The sequence below is a fragment of the Procambarus clarkii genome, chromosome 71 (genome assembly GCF_040958095.1).
Source record: "Procambarus clarkii isolate CNS0578487 chromosome 71, FALCON_Pclarkii_2.0, whole genome shotgun sequence".
Taxonomy (NCBI): Eukaryota; Metazoa; Arthropoda; class Malacostraca; order Decapoda; family Cambaridae; genus Procambarus; species Procambarus clarkii.
Window position 1 is genome coordinate 19241893 of NC_091220.1, and position 19005 is coordinate 19260897.

A 19005-nucleotide genomic window follows, 5' to 3' on the forward strand; every position below is an offset into this window, starting at 1 on the left:
CACTCGTGGCATCTCTGCTAAAGTCAGGCTTGTTCCACTATTTGTTTTACAGACCAGTTGTTCCTGCCTCTGTGTCTAGGTTTTGAGGAGGGTTGGGTTGTAGCTCCGTGGCACCGACTCTTTTTATTGTTGTGTATTTTTTGCATCCTATGTCGTATGGTGTTATCCTCCACTAAGGATAACATCCTGTTATCCTGCTATCCTCCCTTCTATCTAGACCACTACCACCATTACCCTCCCCCCCCCTAATATCACCACCACTCCACCCCCCCCCACTACCACTATCCCCCCCCTCCTCCCCCCCCCCCAGTATCATGACAATTCTATCTCCCATCTCCTCCCTTTCCCTCTCCCACCCCACCTGTTCCAGTGCCACCCCCTCCCTCCTCTCCTGAATACCAAAACGTGGCCAAAAAGGTTTCAACAGGTGCAAATCAAGTTATATATGGTGGGATGCATCAGATCAGGTGCAGCATCTTCATCTGTGTCATCTCTAGTCATCTCTAGCCATAAGGCATCCACCCCCCGTCCCACCTCTCTCACGTTCAGGGATGAATGCTGCTTTTTATGTCGAACGTTGACAGAGTTTTGCTTTTATTGTATTTGAAGGTGATGTTCTGTTTATTGAATTTGCTGTTGTGATAGTTTGTAATTGCTTGGGTTATTGTTTTTAGTGTTATTATTGTTGTTTGGTGTGTGTGTGTGTGTGTGTGTGTGTGTGTGTGTGTGTGTGTGTGTGTGTGTGTGTGTGTGTGTAATTACCTAAGTGTAGTTACAGGATGAGAGCTACGCTCGTGGTGTCCCGTCTTCCCAGCACTCTTTGTCATATAACGCTTTGAAACTACTGATGGTCTTGGCCTCCACCACCTTCTCCCCTAACTTGTTCCAACCGTCTACCACTCTGACGGTAACTGTAACTGGTGTGTGGGTGTGTGTACTCACCTAGTTGTGCTTGTGGGGGTTGAGCTTTGGCTCTTTGGTACCGCCTTTCAACCGTCAGTCAACTGATGTACAGATTCGTGTGTGTGTGTGTGCACGCGCGTGCACGTGCCCAAACGCTACTAATGCCTGCCTTGCCTCCCATTCACCCTCCCCCCCCCTCCCCCTCTGGCAGCCCACACACACACTCCCTCCATTCTATATATACCCATTATACAGTTCCTCAGCTGATGAGTGTCTGGGTAGATGACTGATGCCCCACGCCTGCCCCTAAAAATAAGGAGCAAGCAATGCAGGTGTTAAGAGAGAGGGGGGGGTAAGGGGGGGGAGTCTTACCTATCTTAGGTCTTGTACCTAGTACTTACCTAACAGTCACTACGGGGGATTGAGCTCTAGCTCTGCATGTCCAGCCTAGTGGCCTTCTTGTACCTATGACGCTGCATTTGATCTATTCTGACGTTCATATGCTTTATCGAGTCTGGTCTGAAAGTTGTGGATAGAGGTGGCTTCCCAAACTTCAGCTTTCAGGTCATTCCACTTGTTAATCTCCCAGTACATGGTACCAGTACTTCCTTACATTCCTTCAGCTCATTTGTATAAACACCAAAATACCTAAAATGTCTTTGAAGTGTTCAGAAGGAGCTTCAAGCTTCCTGAAACATTTCTAAGTGTCCTGAAATGTCCTCAGTGGTTCTCAAAAATCTAAAAAACATCTTGGAAATGTTTGTAAACACTCTAAAATATTCACGAACCTACTGATATCTCAATTAAGATCCCTGTATTGTTATCAAAGCCACCTGAAATGTTCTAAGACACCCCTGAAATGTTCTAAGACACCCCTGAAATGTTCTAAGACACCCCTGAAATGTTCTAAGACACCCCTGAAATGTTCTAAGACACCCCTGAAATGTTCTAAGACGCCCCTGAAATGTTCTAAGGCACCCCTGAAATGTTCTAAGACACCCCTGAAATGTTCTAAGACACCCCTGAAATGTTCTAAGACGCCCCTGAAATGTTCTAAGGCACCCCTGAAATGTTCTAAGACACCCCTGAAATGTTCTAAGAGGTTTTTGAAATGTTCTACATTTTCTAAGATGTTCTATGTCATGAAATGTTCATAGATGTCTTGATATATCATAAAAATGCTCCCGGCATCACGTGAAGCCTTGAAATAACAGGTGTGTGAGTGTGTCAGGTGTGGACACACCTGACTTAACAGTCGTTGCCTCAGTGTTGTAACTGGTGTCTTTATAACCCCCTCCACCTCCCCCTCCCCCTCCCCCCATAACCCCTCCATCCCCCTCCCCCCACCCCCCCCCCTCCTTCACCTGGGAGTGACAGCTTCTCTCTCTCTCTCACACACACACACAAGACTGCACTATATTCAGGAATTCTGCATTGTTGCAAGTGCTTGGTCTGTTGTTGTTGGCAGTTGGTCTGCTGCCCACAACAGTCGCCTAGTACGAGGGGTACTTAGTATAAGCTCTTAGGTGAAAAGAGGCATCAGGTGCTAGAAAACGTCGTGCAATAAGAATGATAAGATAAATCGTGCCATAAGAATGATTTTGGTGTAAGTAAAGTTATGTAAAGACAATTGAAATAAAGTTAAATATTGTGAACAAGAATCTACTTAAATGAGAAGTCAAAATTATGTTTAGAAAAACTGAATATACTTAAACAGAGAGAAATAAGAAGTCAAACGAAGCCAATAGAAAAGATGTGAAGTCAAATGTAACTCATTTGAATTCATTTAAACCCTATGGGACCCAACAAAGTCAAGTGAAGCCAAGGATAGGACACATGTTAAAGCCTAATACTCGCTTACATATTCAAAACGAAGTCAAAGTGAAGCTGGCGAGAGAAATCAAGGCCACAAAGATGCCTAAGTGAAGCCTCGAGGCCACACTGAAGGCAAAATAAAGCCAATGGGGAGGGGGGGCTAATACGAGACACAAATATAGCCAATGAGAGGCCACGAAGCCAAAAATGTAGCCAATGAGAGGCCACGAAGCCAAAAATGCAGCCAATGAGAGGCCTGGAAGCCAAAAATGCAGCCAATGAGAGGCCACGAAGCCAAAAATGTAGCCAATGAGAGGCCTGGAAGCCAAAAATGCAGCCAATGAGAGGCCACGAAGCCAAAAATGTAGCCAATGAGAGGCCACGAAGCCAAAAATGCAGCCAATGAGAGGCCTGGAAGCCAAAAATGCAGCCAATGAGAGGCCACGAAGCCAAAAATGTAGCCAATGAGAGGCCTGGAAGCCAAAAATAAAGTCTTGCTAGAACGCCCTGTTATCAGTTGAATTCTACAAATCCAGTTTTGCCTTGGACTTCTACGCGCTCTCCCGACTGCCTTACTCGAATGTGCTTATTTGAGGGGAAAAGTAGGGAGAGATAGGGAAATGGGGAGTTAAGAGAGGGGAGAGAGAGAGAAAGAGAGAGAGAGAGAGAGAGAGAGACAGAGAGAGAGAGAGACAGAGAGAGAGAGAGAGAGAGAGAGACAGAGAGGGAGAGAGGGAGAGAGAGAGAGAGAGAGAGAGAGAGAGAGAGAGAGAGAGAGAGAGAGAGGGAGAGAGGGAGAGAGAGAGAGAGAGAGAGAGAGAGAGAGAGAGAGAGAGAGAGAGAGAGAGAGAGAGAGAGAGAGAGCATATACCATATTGATCAAGTCCAAGTCTTACTGCTAACACTAACACTATAATGGCTGATTGTAAGGTGATTGTTACGGCGATAGTGATTGTCTGGGTCGTTGTAATTGTCACGGTGGTGATTAAGAGTGTGGCATGGTGGTAAAGGGGATTGTGTTGGCTCTGATTGTAATTGATTGTAATAGAAAGAAAAACATAAGAATAGGGGAAGAATTTAAAGGATTTTTAAATCCTATTTATAACCCTATGTCTTATGGCAATAAAGTTATTCAATCTGAATAACGATATTATATGTATTATTACATTTCTAGAGACGAATCACATTTGCCTAATACTGGAATATGTATTACCTACGTTAGACGTAATCTTGAGTATGCAGCGCCACCATGAAACCCTTACAGATGATGTACAAATATGCACCCAGGCTTGTTCCTGATGTGAAGGGCATGACGTACAAGGAGAGGAGGAAGAAGGGTCTCATCCCGTAATTCATAGACTGAATGACTCAGCATTTCGCTCAATCCTCTAAGAATTTTGTATGTCGTGATCACTTCCAAGAGTCGTTACGATATGAGAGAGGAGTGGTTGCTATTGTGCTAGGCAAGTCTGGGGCCCCAGAGCAGGAGTCTCGTTGATGCTGTTGTGTTTAAACACACAAATACGCTATATATATATATATATATATATATATATATATATATATATATATATATATATATATATATATATATATATATATATATATATATATATATTTGTGCACCAAAGCACTGTATGAAAAGAACAGTCAGCTGTTTGGGGAGCCCTCGGACATCGTGGAATGACAGAATTACCACAACAAAAAACAGCTGATTAGAAGGGGGAAATGTTGCCAGGGGCCGCACGAAGACTTAAATCCCCTCCTCCCCCCCCCAATCTGTTCCCCTCTGAATAAAATTTAGTGTTCTCAATGGAGGTTTCTTCGGCTTGCTAAATATATATATACAAACATATATGTACACCGATTGTTATAGGGTGTACTGCCGTTATAGGTAATTATATCATTATACTGGGGAGGATAACTGAGGTTATCTTGAGGTTATCTTGAGATGATTTCTTTTTAGTGTCCCCGCGGCCCGGTCCTCGACCAGGCCTCCACCCCCCAGGAAGCAGCCCGTGACAGCTGACTAACACCCAGGTACCTATTTTACTGCTAGGTAACAGGGTCAAAGGGTGAAAGAAACAATGCCCACTGAGACTGGAGAGGATAACTAAGACTGGAGAGGATAACTAAGACTGGGAGAGGATAGCATAGTTACAGAGAACCCCCTTACTCTGGACCCCCGTTTAAACAAGTGATTAAACATCGCTAATTACATAATTCTGAAAACTTGGACAGTAAAACTCGTCAACTTGGGCTAAGGAGACGTTGTTCTTTGTTATAAACTCCTAAGAAACCTGCAACCGGTTGGTTCGCTGTCTTCCGTATCCTATACTATCATATAGCATATACTAAGACTATATAAGTATATATCCAACTACACTAGGTACATATATAGCGACTCTTACAATCACCAAAAGTACATATTCTGTATCTGTAATTTTGTAGTGGGCAGACACCCACATCTGTGGCTTAGTATAGTACGTATATTGACTTATTTAGGTCAATATATGTAGTGAGAATACATCAGTAAGCCACCGACCTCAGAATACATCAGTAAGCCACCGACCTCAGAATACATCAGTAAGCCTCCAACCTCAGAATACATCAGTAAGCCACCAACCTCAGAATACATCAGTAAGCCACCAACCTCAGAATACATCAGTAAGCCTCCAACCTCAGAATACATCAGTAAGCCACCGACCTCAGAATACATCAGTAAGCCACCAACCTCAGAATACATCAGTAAGCCACCAACCTCAGAATATATCAGTAAGCCACCAACCTCAGAATACATCAGTAAGCCACCAACCTCAGAATACATCAGTAAGCCTCCAACCTCAGAATACATCAGTAAGCCACCGACCTCAGAATACATCAGTAAGCCACCAACCTCAGAATACATCAGTAAGCCACCGACCTCAGAATACATCAGTAAGCCACCAACCTCAGAATACATCAGTAAGCCACCGACCTCAGAATACATCAGTAAGCCTCCAACCTCAGAATACATCAGTAAGCCACCAACCTCAGAATACATCAGTAAGCCACCAACCTCAGAATACATCAGTAAGCCACCGACCTCAGAATACATCAGTAAGCCTCCAACCTCAGAATACATCAGTAAGCCACCGACCTCAGAATACATCAGTAAGCCACCGACCTCAGAATACATCAGTAAGCCACCAACCTCAGAATACATCAGTAAGCCACCGACCTCAGAATACATCAGTAAGCCATCGACCTCAGAATACATCAGTAAGCCACCGACCTCAGAATACATCAGTAAGCCTCCAACCTCAGAATACATCAGTAAGCCTCCAACCTCAGAATACATCAGTAAGCCACCGACCTCAGAATACATCAGTAAGCCACCAACCTCAGAATACATCAGTAAGCCACCAACCTCAGAATACATCAGTAAGCCACCGACCTCAGAATACATCAGTAAGCCTCCAACCTCAGAATACATCAGTAAGCCACCGACCTCAGAATACATCAGTAAGCCTCCAACCTCAGAATACATCAGTAAGCCACCGACCTCAGAATACATCAGTAAGCCACCAACCTCAGAATACATCAGTAAGCCACCAACCTCAGAATACAGTAGGAAGCCAGGAGACTGTATTTAGTGTGAGGTGACGCTGTAGGACGTGTAGTGGTGCTGGATAATACCTACTGTATATAATATATCAGGGTTAAGGGAGACCCTGTCACCTGTCACCCCTGGAGGTTAGCCCACTAACGCAGGAGGCCCTGTCACCTCTGTCACCCCTGGAGGTTAGCTCACTAACGCAGGAGGCCCTGTCACCTCTGCCACCCCTGGAGGTTAGCCAACTAACGCAGGAGGCCCTGTCACCTCTTTCACCCCTGGAGGTTAGCCAACTAACGCAGGCGGCCCTGTCACCCCTGGAGGTTAACCCACTAACGCAGGAGGCCCTGTCACCTCTTTCACCTCTGGAGGTTAGCCAACTAACGCAGGCGGCCCTGTCACCCCTGGAGGTTAACCCACTAACGCAGGCGGCCCTGTCACCTCTGTCACCTCTGGACGTTAACCCACTAACGCAGGCGGCCCTGTCACCCCTGGAGGTTAGCCCACTAACGCAGGAGGCCCTGTCACCTCTGTCACCCCTGGAGGTTAGCCAACTAACGCAGGAGGCCCTGTCACCTCTGTCACCCCTGGAGGTTAGCCAACTAACGCAGGCGGCCCTGTCACCCCTGGAGGTTAACCCACTAACGCAGGCGGCCCTGTCACCTCTGTCACCTCTGGACGTTAACCCACTAACGCAGGCGGCCCTGTCACCCCTGGAGGTTAGCTCACTAACGCAGGCGGCCCTGTCACCCCTGGAGGTTAACCCACTAACGCAGGCGGCCCTGTCACCTCTGTCACCCTTGTAGTTACGACAATATTGGCAAAAAAGGGTGAGAATTAATTCGTTATTGGTAATAAACCCTCCCTGGCTATTATGGTATAAACCAGGCAGTTAAATACGGTGATTAGACGTCATTGGGGTCGTTAGGTTGTCAGGGAGGAGTGAGGGAAGGAGTGAGGGGAAATTAGGGAAAGGGGTAATGGGTAAAGGAAGGGGGGGAAGGGAGTATATGGAATGACCTTGTAGGTATTAAGGTAATTATAGGTTTCTAGTGTTATTACCTCACGCCCCTTACCTAACACCCCCTTACCTAACACCCCTTTACCTAACACCCCCTTACCTAACACCCCCTTACCTAACACCCCCTTACCTAACACCCCCCTTACCTAACACCCCCTTACCTAACACCCCCTTACCTAACACCCCCTTACCTAACACCCCTTTACCTAACACCCCCTTACCTAACACCCCCTTACCTAACACCCCCTTACCTAACACCCCCCTTACCTAACACCCCCTTACCTAACACCCCCTTACCTAACACCCCCTTACCTAACACCCCCTTACCTAACACCCCCTTACCTAACACCCCCCTTACCTAATACCCCCTTACCTAACAACCCCCTTACCTAATACCCCCCTTACCTAACACCCCCTTACCTAACACCCCCTTACCTAACACCCCCTTACCAAACACCCCCCTTACCTAATACCCCCCTTACCTAACACCCCCTTACCTAACACCCCCTTACCTAACACCCCCCTTACCTAATACCCCCTTACCTAACAACCCCCTTACCTAACACCCCCTTACCTAACAACCCCCTTACCTAATACCCCCCTTACCTAACACCCCCTTACCTAACACCCCCTTACCTAACACCCCCCTTACCTAACACCCCCCTTACCTAACACCCCCCTTACCTAACACCCCCTTACCTAACACCCCCTTACCTAACACCCCCCTTACCTAACACCCCCTTACCTAACACCCCCTTACCTCACAACTCACAGTACTCCATTGATGAGTGGACTCAACACCCAGTAAGGTAAAGTACACAGTAGCAATGGTATATGCACAGTACAATGTGCTTGAGATGTACTAGCTACTCCAAATTCAATGGTCATGTGCAGTTGCTCATTACAATGTACTCAAGTGCACAGTAACACCAATGTACTCAAGTGCACAGTAACACCAGTGTACTAAAGTGCACAGTAACACCAATGTACTCAAACACACATGTACTCTCAGAGGCTTGGTGCTCAAACACACATGTACTCACATAGTACAAGCACTCAAACCACACCTGTTCTCCTCGGAGAGAAGTACACAACAGGTGTGGAAAGCAATTACAAGCCTGGAATCACTAAACACCTGAAAAATCCGTGCTGTTTGCCCCCCCCCCCACCACCGAGCTATTAATTGGGCAACCCTTGACTATTGCCTCGTTACGAGGGCTCTAAATAGTGACTCACGTGTAATTATCATACACATTGGATAGAGGTATATATATATGTGTGTGTGTGCGTACATATATACATACGTATGCATACGTACATAGGTATATGTATGTCTATGTACCTTACTGGTTTAGGCTAGATTGGGAGGGTGGTGGGGGTTCTGGTAGTGGGGGTTATAATAGGGGGGGATGGTTGGGGGTGTTAATGGTGGGGGAGTAGTGGTGGTGGTGTTTGCTACCACTATTGTGGTGATAGGAGTCACAATAGTGGTGATAGGAGTCACAATAGTGGTGATAGGAGTCACAATAGTGGTGATAGGAGTCACAATAGTGGTGATAGGAGTCACAATAGTGGTAGTCAGGAGTCACAATAGTGGTGATAGGAGTCACAATAGTGGTGATAGGAGTCACAATAGTGGTGATAGGAGTCACAATAGTGGTGATAGGAGTCACAATAGTGGTGATAGGAGTCACAATAGTGGTAGTCAGGAGTCACAATAGTGGTGATAGGAGTCACAATAGTGGTGATAGGAGTCACAATAGTGGTGATAGGAGTCACAATAGTGGTGATAGGAGTCACAATAGTGGTGATAGGAGTCACAATAGTGGTGATAGGAGTCACAATAGTGGTGATAGGAGTCACAATAGTGGTGATAGGAGTCACAATAGTGGTGGCAGAAAACATACATCAGATAAGAATACAATAATACAGCCTTAAATATACAACTACACTCATACACCAGTTGCAACACATACAAGACACACAGCCTTAACTGTGTATATGTAGTGTATTAACATGTAATTAAAATTATCAAAATTATTCAATTTAAGATCAAATCATACATTAAACAATTACAATGTTTAAAATAACATTAAATATATATATATTTGTTAAATTATAAAAAGCGTTTCATACACTTTTGTGGGATTAAATGACTGATTTTATAACATGCTAAATAGAATTAAACTTCGACCAATGATATCAGGGGTAAATTGGGTGGTTAAGTAGTTGTGGTGGTTGTTTGTAGGTCTGTACTCACCTAGTTGTGCTTGCGGGGGGGGGGGTGGGGGTTGTGCTCTGGCTCTTTGGTCCCGCCTCTCAACCGTCACTCAACTAGTGTGGTAGTGATGTTAGGAACATTAGAAGTAAACAACAGCAATGGTGGCAGCAACTGAAAATGGAACATGGGAGACATTAGCAGCAGGAGTTTAAGCAGCAGGACCAGCAGCTGCAGCAGTCGCCAACAGTAAAGGGGATAGACCACAGGCTTGGCGCCAAAGAGGCTCAGGCGCCAGGAACTCTCCCTATGTGTACCTCAGACTTACGCTTACATGGCTGTATCGATCAGCCCTCTAGTGTGTGTGTGTGTGTGTGTGTGTGTGTGTGTGTGTGTGTGTGTGTGTGTGTGTGTGTGTGTGTGTGTCTAATGCAGTGACTCTTGACTGATATGTGTTTTCATAGTGTGGTATACAGTATAGCACTTTGGTTATATCTTTTCGTGCTGAAAGAGTAGTTTATCACGTTCCCTGTGGCTCTGTTGTCACTTTGTCACGTCCCCTGTGGCTCTGTTGTCACTTTGTCACGTCCCCTGTGGCTCTGTTGTCACTTTGTCACGTCCCCTGTGGCTCTGTTGTCACTTTGTCACGTCCCCTGTGGCTCTGTTGTCGCTTTGTCACGTTCCCTGTGGCTCTGTTGTCGCTTTGTCACGTCCCCTGTGGCTCTGTTGTCACTTTGTCACGTCCCCTGTGGCTCTGTTGTCACTTTGTCACGTCCCCTGTGGCTCTGTTGTCGCTTTGTCACGTTCCCTGTGGCTCTGTTGTCGCTTTGTCACGTCTCCTGTGGCTCTCTGGTCACTTTGTCACGTCCCCTGTGGCTCTGTTGTCGCTTTGTCACGTCCCCTGTGGCTCTGTTGTCACTTTGTCACGTCCCCTGTGGCTCTGTTGTCACTTTGTCACGTTCCCTGTGGCTCTGTTGTCACTTTGTCACGTTCCCTGTGGCTCTGTTGTCGCTTTGTCACGTTCCCTGTGGCTCTGTTGTCGCTTTGTCACGTCCCCTGTGGCTCTCTGGTCACTTTGTCACGTTCCCTGTGGCTCTCTGGTCACTTTGTCACGTCCCCTGTGGCTCTGTTGTCACTTTGTCACGTCCCCTGTGGCTCTGTTGTCACTTTGTCACGTCCCCTGTGGCTCTGTTGTCACTTTGTCACGTTCCCTGTGGCTCTGTTGTCACTTTGTCACGTTCCCTGTGGCTCTGTTGTCGCTTTGTCACGTCCCCTGTGGCTCTCTGGTCACTTTGTCACGTCCCCTGTGGCTCTGTTGTCACTTTGTCACGTCCCCTGTGGCTCTGTTGTCGCTTTGTCACGTTCCCTGTGGCTCTGTTGTCGCTTTGTCACGTCCCCTGTGGCTCTGTTGTCACTTTGTCACGTTCCCTGTGGCTCTGTTGTCACTTTGTCACGTTCCCTGTGGCTCTGTTGTCACTTTGTCACGTCCCCTGTGGCTCTGTTGTCGCTTTGTCACGTTTCCTGTGGCTCTGTTGTCGCTTTGTCACGTTCCCTGTGGCTCTCTGGTCACTTTGTCACGTCCCCTGTGGCTCTGTTGTCGCTTTGTCACGTTCCCTGTGGCTCTGTTGTCACTTTGTCACGTCCCCTGTGGCTCTGTTGTCACTTTGTCACGTCCCCTGTGGCTCTGTTGTCACTTTGTCACGTCCCCTGTGGCTCTGTTGTCACTTTGTCACGTCCCCTGTGGCTCTGTTGTCACTTTGTCACGTTCCCTGTGGCTCTGTTGTCGCTTTGTCACGTTCCCTGTGGCTCTCTGGTCACTTTGTCACGTCCCTGTGGCTCTGTTGTCACTTTGTCACGTCCCCTGTGGCTCTGTTGTCGCTTTATCACGTCCCCTATGGCTCTCTGGTCACTTTGTCACGTCCCTGTGGCTCTGTTGTCACTTTGTCACGTCCCCTGTGGCTCTGTTGTCACTTTGTCACGTCCCCTGTGGCTCTGTTGTCGCTTTGTCACGTTCCCTGTGGCTCTGTTGTCGCTTTGTCACGTTCCCTGTGGCTCTCTGGTCACTTTGTCACGTCCCTGTGGCTCTGTTGTCACTTTGTCACGTCCCCTGTGGCTCTGTTGTCACTTTGTCACGTCCCCTGTGGCTCTGTTGTCGCTTTGTCACGTTCCCTGTAGCTCTGTTGTCGCTTTGTCACGTCCCCTGTGGCTCTCTGGTCACTTTGTCACGTCCCCTGTGGCTCTCTGGTCACTTTGTCACGTCCCCTGTGGCTCTCTGGTCACTTTGTCACGTCCCCTGTGGCTCTGTTGTCGCTTTGTCACGTCCCCTGTGGCTCTGTTGTCGCTTTGTCACGTCCCCTGTGGCTCTCTGGTCACTTTGTCACGTTCCCTGTGGCTCTTTGGTCACTTTGTCACGTTCCCTGTGGCTCTCTGGTCACTTTGTCACGTTCCCTGTGGCTCTCTGGTCACTTTGTCACGTTCCCTGTGGCTCTCTGGTCACTTTGTCACGTTCCCTGTGGCTCTGTTGTCACTTTGTCACGTATTCGGCATTGGAGCTGCATATTCTGTAACTGGTCTCACGTAGGTGATGTATTCTAAATGCCTCCTTATCTATCGGCTACACTGTTGATATGCAGCATCGTCTATCTACCTTGCAATATTTTCTAGCAATCCAGAGACGCGTGAAATAGGGAGTGATACAGACAGATACATGGACATTAAATAGACAAAAAGACAGATAATACAGACGGGCAAGACATCACACACAGAGATCACACTAACGTGATGCATCAAATGCTCCCAGACGCAGGTTCGAATCCTCGTCACTGCCCTTGTGGATTTGTTCAGACGGGCAAGAATACAAATAAACAGACAGACAAGAGACAGCAACAATCACATCATCTTCCCGAAGGTGTGTACAAAAATGGACAGAAACTCCATTCCAGAGAACACAATATTATAGACGCTGTTAGACGGTAAATATGTCTCACAAAAATACCGCTGGAAAAAATGAGTAAATAGTGATGATGAGAGAGAGACGCGATTCATGATGAGATAAGATCTGATGGGCAGGAGATGAATGAGAGAGAGAGAGAGAGAGAGAGAGAGAGAGAGAGAGAGAGAGAGAGAGAGAGAGAGAGAGAGAGAGAGAGAGAGAGAGAGAGAGAGAGAGAGAGTGAGTGAGAGAATGAGAGAGTGAGTGAGAGAATGAGAGAGTGAGTGAGAGAGAGAGAGAGAGAGAGAGAGAGAGAGAGAGAGAGAGAGAGAGAGAGAGAGAGAGAGAGAGAGAGAGAGAGAGACAGACAGAGAGACAGAGAGACAGAGAGACAGAGACAGAGAGAGAGAGAGGGAGAGAGAGAGAGAGAGAGAGAGAGAGAGAGAGAGAGAGAGAGAGAGAGAGAGAGAGAGAGAGAGAGAGAGAGAGAGAGAGACAGACAGAGAGACAGAGAGACAGAGAGACAGAGACAGAGAGAGAGAGAGAGAGAGAGAGAGAGAGAGAGAGGGAGAAACCAATCACTCTTTTTAACATTTCTAAGATAACAGCACAAGGGAAAACGAGAATAGGAACCAGAGAAATAAGAAGAATTGAAACAAGCAAGAGGAGACAAGGAGGAAAAGAGAGATAAAGGAAGAGGAGAAATATGATAAAGAGATTGAAAGAAGAATTGACGATGAAAGCGGGGAGGAGAAATAATAGTTGAAAATAGATAACAGATGAAAAATTATATCTAAAGAAAGAAGGAAGAGATAGAGAAGAGACTAAGAATAAAAATGGAATTGGAGAAGCAAGAAAAAATAAAATGTAAAGGAATTGAAAGAGGATACGAAGAAGGAATAGAAGATGATGGAACTAAAGGAGACAGAAGATGGAATAGTAGAACAAATCCACAAGGGCCGTGACGAGGATTCGAACCTTCGTCCGAGAGCATCCCAGACGCTGCCTTAATCGACTGAGCTACGACATGGTAAAAAGAATTGCAACCGGGAATTCATCCTGATTTATCAACGGATCCTGCAATCTCTTCGAGACACAAACCAGAGTCCAAGTAAGGACAATAGAACTCCTAGTTGCAATTCTTTTAACCATGTCGTAGCTCAGTAGATTAAGGCAGCGTCTGGGATTCTCTCGGACGTAAGTTCGAAACCCTCGTATTAGTTGTACGTCATCATCGTTACTATAAGTACTACCAAAGTAGTACTTATAGTACTACTTTGGTAGTAAAAGGTACTTTTACAAAGTAAAAGGTACTACTTTGGTAGTAAAAAAAACTACCAAAGGGTTGGTATATGAGAGATATAAGGGATAATAAGATGAGGTTTATATAAGAAAGATTAGTTTATTAGATTAGTTTTATTAAAGATTAGTTTATATATGGCTGTTGAAAGTTGTAAATTACTTCAAGTAACTTCACACCTATAATATGTCTCTCGAAGACATAGACCCAGATTCACGAAGCAGTTACGCAAGCACTTACGAACCTGTACATCTTTTCCTCAATTTTTGGTGGCTTTGTTTACAATTATTAAACAGTTAGTGAGCTCCGAAGCACCAGGAGGCTGTTTATAACAATAACAACAGTTGATTGGCAAGTTTTCATGCTTGTAAACTGTTTAATAAATGTAACCAAAGCCGTCAATGATTGAGAAAAGATGTACACGTTCGTAAGTGCTTGCGTAACTGCTTCGTGAATCTGGTCCCAGGTTAGTAAGTGCTTGCACAACTGCTTCGTGAATCTGGTCCCAGGTTCGTAAGTGCTTGCATAACTGCTTCGTGAATCTGGTCCCAGGTTCGTAAGTACTTGCGTAACTGCTTCGTGAATCTGGTCCCAGGTTCGTAAGTACTGTCCCAGGTTCGTAAGTACTTGCATAACTGCTTTGTGAATCTGGTCCCAGGTTCGTAAGTGCTTGCATAACTGCTTCGTGAATCTGGTCCCAGGTTCGTAAGTACTTGCATAACTGCTTCGTGAATCTGGTCCCAGGTTCGTAAGTACTTGCATAACTGCTTCGTGAATTTGGTCCCAGGTTAGTAAGTACTTGCATAACTGCTTCGTGAATCTGGTCCCAGGTTCGTAAGTGCTTGCGTAACTGCTTTGTGAATCTGGTCCCAGGTTCGTAAGTGCTTGCGTAACTGCTTCGTGAATCTGGGACATAGTCTCTCACTACCTCCATCTCCCTCACACACCCTCACTCACCCTCACACACGCCCTCATAATCTCCCCAAAGACTAACAAGGGTAGCAGGACATATCTCATTGTCTGGGGCAATGCGTTCGTCACTAATGCCTCATAATACTCGTGATTTAACTCATGCTGCTGTTTACCCAAGTCAAGACTCCAAGAAGGATTGGAAGAGCCTGTTTGGCTTGGGGGGGGGGGGGAAGGGGTTGACAGGGTTGGATGAGGTGAGTGGAATGAATGAGTTGAGTAAAATGAGATATGGTGTCTGGGATGTTATGAGTTGATTCGAATGAGTTTGTTGAATGGAAGGAATGGCTTTGACCAGGGGTGAGTTGATGAGTATGGTGAGGGGGATGAGTGTGGTGCGAGAGGGATACGTTGATGAGTATAGCGAGGGCTGAGTGAGGTGAGTATAGCGAGGGCTGAGTGAGGTGAGTATAGCGAGCCTTGACACTTGACACCTTGACACCACCTAAAACCTTGCCTTGACACCATCCATATCATATGACACCATGACATATGACCCTATAACCTTGACACCATCTAAACTACCTTGACACTAAACTACCTTGACACCATCTAAACTACCTTGACACCATCTAAACTACCTTGACACCATCTAAACTACCTTGACACTAAACTACCTTGACACCATCTAAACTACCTTGACACCATCTAAACTACCTTGACACTAAACTACCTTGACACCATCTAAACTACCTTGACACCATCTAAACTACCTTGACACCATCTAAACTACCTTGACACTAAACTACCTTGACACCATCTAAACTACCTTGACACCATCTAAACTACCTTGACACCATCTAAACTACCTTGACACTAAACTACCTTGACACCATCTAAACTACCTTGACACCATCTAAACTACCTTGACACTAAACTACCTTGACACCATCTAAACTACCTTGACACCATCTAAACTACCTTGACACCATCTAAACTACCTTGACACCATCTAAACTACCTTGACACTAAACTACCTTGACACCATCTAAACTACCTTGACACCACCTAAACTACCTTGACACCATCTAAACTACCTTGACACCACCTAAACTACCTTGACACTACCTAAACTACCTTGACACCATCTAAACTACCTTGACACCATCTAAACTACCTTGACACTAAACTACCTTGACACTACCTAAACTACCTTGACACCATCTAAACTACCTTGACACCATCTAAACTACCTTGACACTAAACTACCTTGACACTACCTAAACTACCTTGACACCATCTAAACTACCTTGACACCACCTAAACTACCTTGACACCATCTAAACTACCTTGACACTACCTAAACTACCTTAACACCATCTTAACTACCACCTTAACCAATACAAAGGCGAAAAATATATACATACACATCTACAACCAACTCCCCCTCCCGTCTTTTTCTACCCACCCCCCCCCCCCTCTCTCTAACCCCTCAACTCCCCTTATCTACAACCCCCCCCTACCCCCCTCTACAACCCCCCCTCCCCCCCCTCGGCCCAAAACCCAAGGAGGAGTGCCATTTACCCTGGTGCCATACCCGTCTCCCGTCAACGCTCGTCTTCCTTAAGAGGATAATTCTCGCAGCAAATGAGGCCTCTTCTCCTAGCTGGGCTTTCTCAGTCTCTTATCTCAAATGGTCATTTTTGTCCATAAATGTCGCTGCTAATTCTACAATTTTTTCAGGCGACCGTCCGCTCGGGGACAGACGGATAGCTTCGCTCACTTGTTTGTTGATATTCATATTTTTTAGGGAACGTTATTTGTCTGAGTAAAATATGTATTTTTTATTTTTTAGGTGAAATGTATTATGTGAAAGACACACACATGCATGCATACACACGCATATACACATACATGCATACACACACACACACACGATTCGGAACGAGGGGACATGGGTGGAAGCTGGAAACTCAGATGAGTCACAGAGATGTTAGGAAGTTTTCTTTTAGCGTGAGAGTAGTAGAAAAATGGAATGCACTTGGGGAACAGGTTGTGGAAGCAAACTCTATTCATAATTTTGAATAAAGTTTGCTATCAAACTAGGTATGATAAGAAAATGGGACAGGAGTCATTGCTGTAAACAACCGATGGCTAGAAAGGCGGGATCCAAGAGTCAATGCTCGATCCTGCAGGCACAAATAGGTGAGTACACACACACACACACACACACACACACACACACACACACACACACACACACACACACACACAGGCCTCGTAGCCTGGTGGATAGCGCGCAGGACTCGTAATTCTGTGGCGCGGGTTCAATTCCCGTACGAGGCAGAAACAAATGGGCAAAGTTTCTTTCACCCGAAGTGCCCCTGTTACCTAGCAGTAAATAGGTACCTGGGAGTTAGTCAGCTGTCACGGGCTGCTTCCTGGGGTGTGTGTGTGTGGTGTGGGGAAAAAAAAAGTAGTTAGTAAACAGTTGATTGACAGTTGAGAGGCGGGCCGAAAGAGCAGAGCTCAACCCCCGCAAAAACACAACTAGTAAACACACATACACACACACACACACACACACAGGGAACTATCATATGAAGAACTCTCTCTCTCTCTCTCTCTCTCTCTCTCTCTCTCTCTCTCTCTCTCTCTCTCTCTCTCTCTCTCTCTCTCTCTCTCTCTCTCTCTCTCTCTCTCTCTCTGTCATATATACAGAGAGAGTGTGGGAGTATATACATATATACAGAGAGAGTATATATATGTGTGCCATATATATTTTATCAATTCCTGTTGATAAAATCGATAGGGAAGATTTCCTGAGACCTGGAACTTTAAGAACAAGACGGCATAGATATAAACTAGCTAAACACAGGTGCCGAAGAAATATAAGAAAATTCACTTTCACACACAGAGTGGTAGACGGTTGGAACAAGTTAGGGGAGAAGGTGGTGGAGGCCAAGACCGTCAGTAGTTTCAAAGCGTTATATGACAAAGAGTGCTGGGAAGACGGGACACCACGAGCGTAGCTCTCATCCTGTAACTACACTTAGGTAATTACACACACACACACTGCGTGTGTGTGTGTGTGTGTGTGTGTGTGTGTGTGTGTGTGTGTGACGAGTGAGAGTTACAAGTGAAAATCACTCTCGAGTCACGAGTGAACAGCACCCTATGCCTCTGTTACCTAGCAGTAAAATAGGTACCTGGGAGTTAGTCATCTGTCACGGGCTGCTTCCTGGGGGTGGAGGCCTGGTCGAGGACCGGGCCGCGGGGACACTAAAAAGCCCCGAAATCATCTCAAGATAACTCCCTAAGACCAGTACTAACCATATGGGGGACTATACAGCAGCAGCAACAAGCTAGTGGATCACTACAACACAGTGGCCATCACTACATTTATCACATCGTAATGTTGGTGAATAAATGGAAATGTTCTGGTAATGATTTGCATTATTGATGGATCAAGCAAACTGTGACCATTGTAAAAATGCTTAAATACTGCGCGATGTGGTTGGGAGAGAGAGAGAGAGAGAGAGAGAGAGAGAGAGAGAGAGAGAGAGAGAGAGAGAGAGAGAGAGAGAGAGAGAGAGAGAGAGAGAGATTATCAGGGAAATCTCCAAGCCATTACGAGTATATATCTCTTGGAAGGGGTCAGGATAAGAATTTGGGATGAGATGGAGGGAAGGAATGATGCCCAACCACTTGTGGACGGTCGGGGATTGAACGCCGACCTGCATGAAGCGAGACTATCGCTCTCTACCGTCCAGCCCAAGTGGTTGAGAGTGAAATATAGGCCTTCTAATTCCTCTCTTCTTGAAGAGAACATCAGGCTCTATTAGACCAGAATCAGCCATAGAGCCACCACCTCTAAAATGCTCTAATTAAAGTGGAGGCCGTTGTCAGCCGTGCCGCTCTAACGGCTCTCGCTCTTAACCGAATTTCCACCTGATTAAGGTAGTTTACTGTCGGTTAAGCCAATTAACCGGAATTTTTTATTTTTATTTTAGCCGCTGGAATGAGTATATTCTGGATGACGTTTTCTTTAACGTGTGTGCTCGCGTGTTTGTATTTACCTATTTGTGCCTGTAGGGGTCGAGCTTTAGCTCTTGGGTGCTTTGTAGCCGCCTGTTGTCTGATGCAATATGCCATTACACACACCAATCACAGTAGCGTGATGCATATACAGGCGAGGAGTCACAATAACGTGGCTGAAGTATGTTGACCAGACCACACACTAGAAGGTGAAGGGACGACGACGTTTCGGTCCGTCCTGGACCATTCTCAAGTCGATTTTGAGAATGGTCCA

At 46.0% G+C, this 19005-nt stretch overlaps 1 protein-coding gene across 1 annotated transcript; it reads left to right on the top strand.

Moving 5' to 3' along the window:
* The first annotated feature begins 3967 nt into the window (after positions 1 to 3967).
* Positions 3968 to 6353, top strand: LOC123749116 (uncharacterized). Its single transcript, XM_069312258.1, has 2 exons — positions 3968 to 4065; positions 5252 to 6353. The coding sequence occupies exons 1-2, from the start codon at positions 3968 to 3970 to the stop codon at positions 6351 to 6353; spliced, it is 1200 nt and encodes a 399-aa protein (XP_069168359.1).
* Positions 6354 to 19005: the final 12652 nt, after the last annotated feature.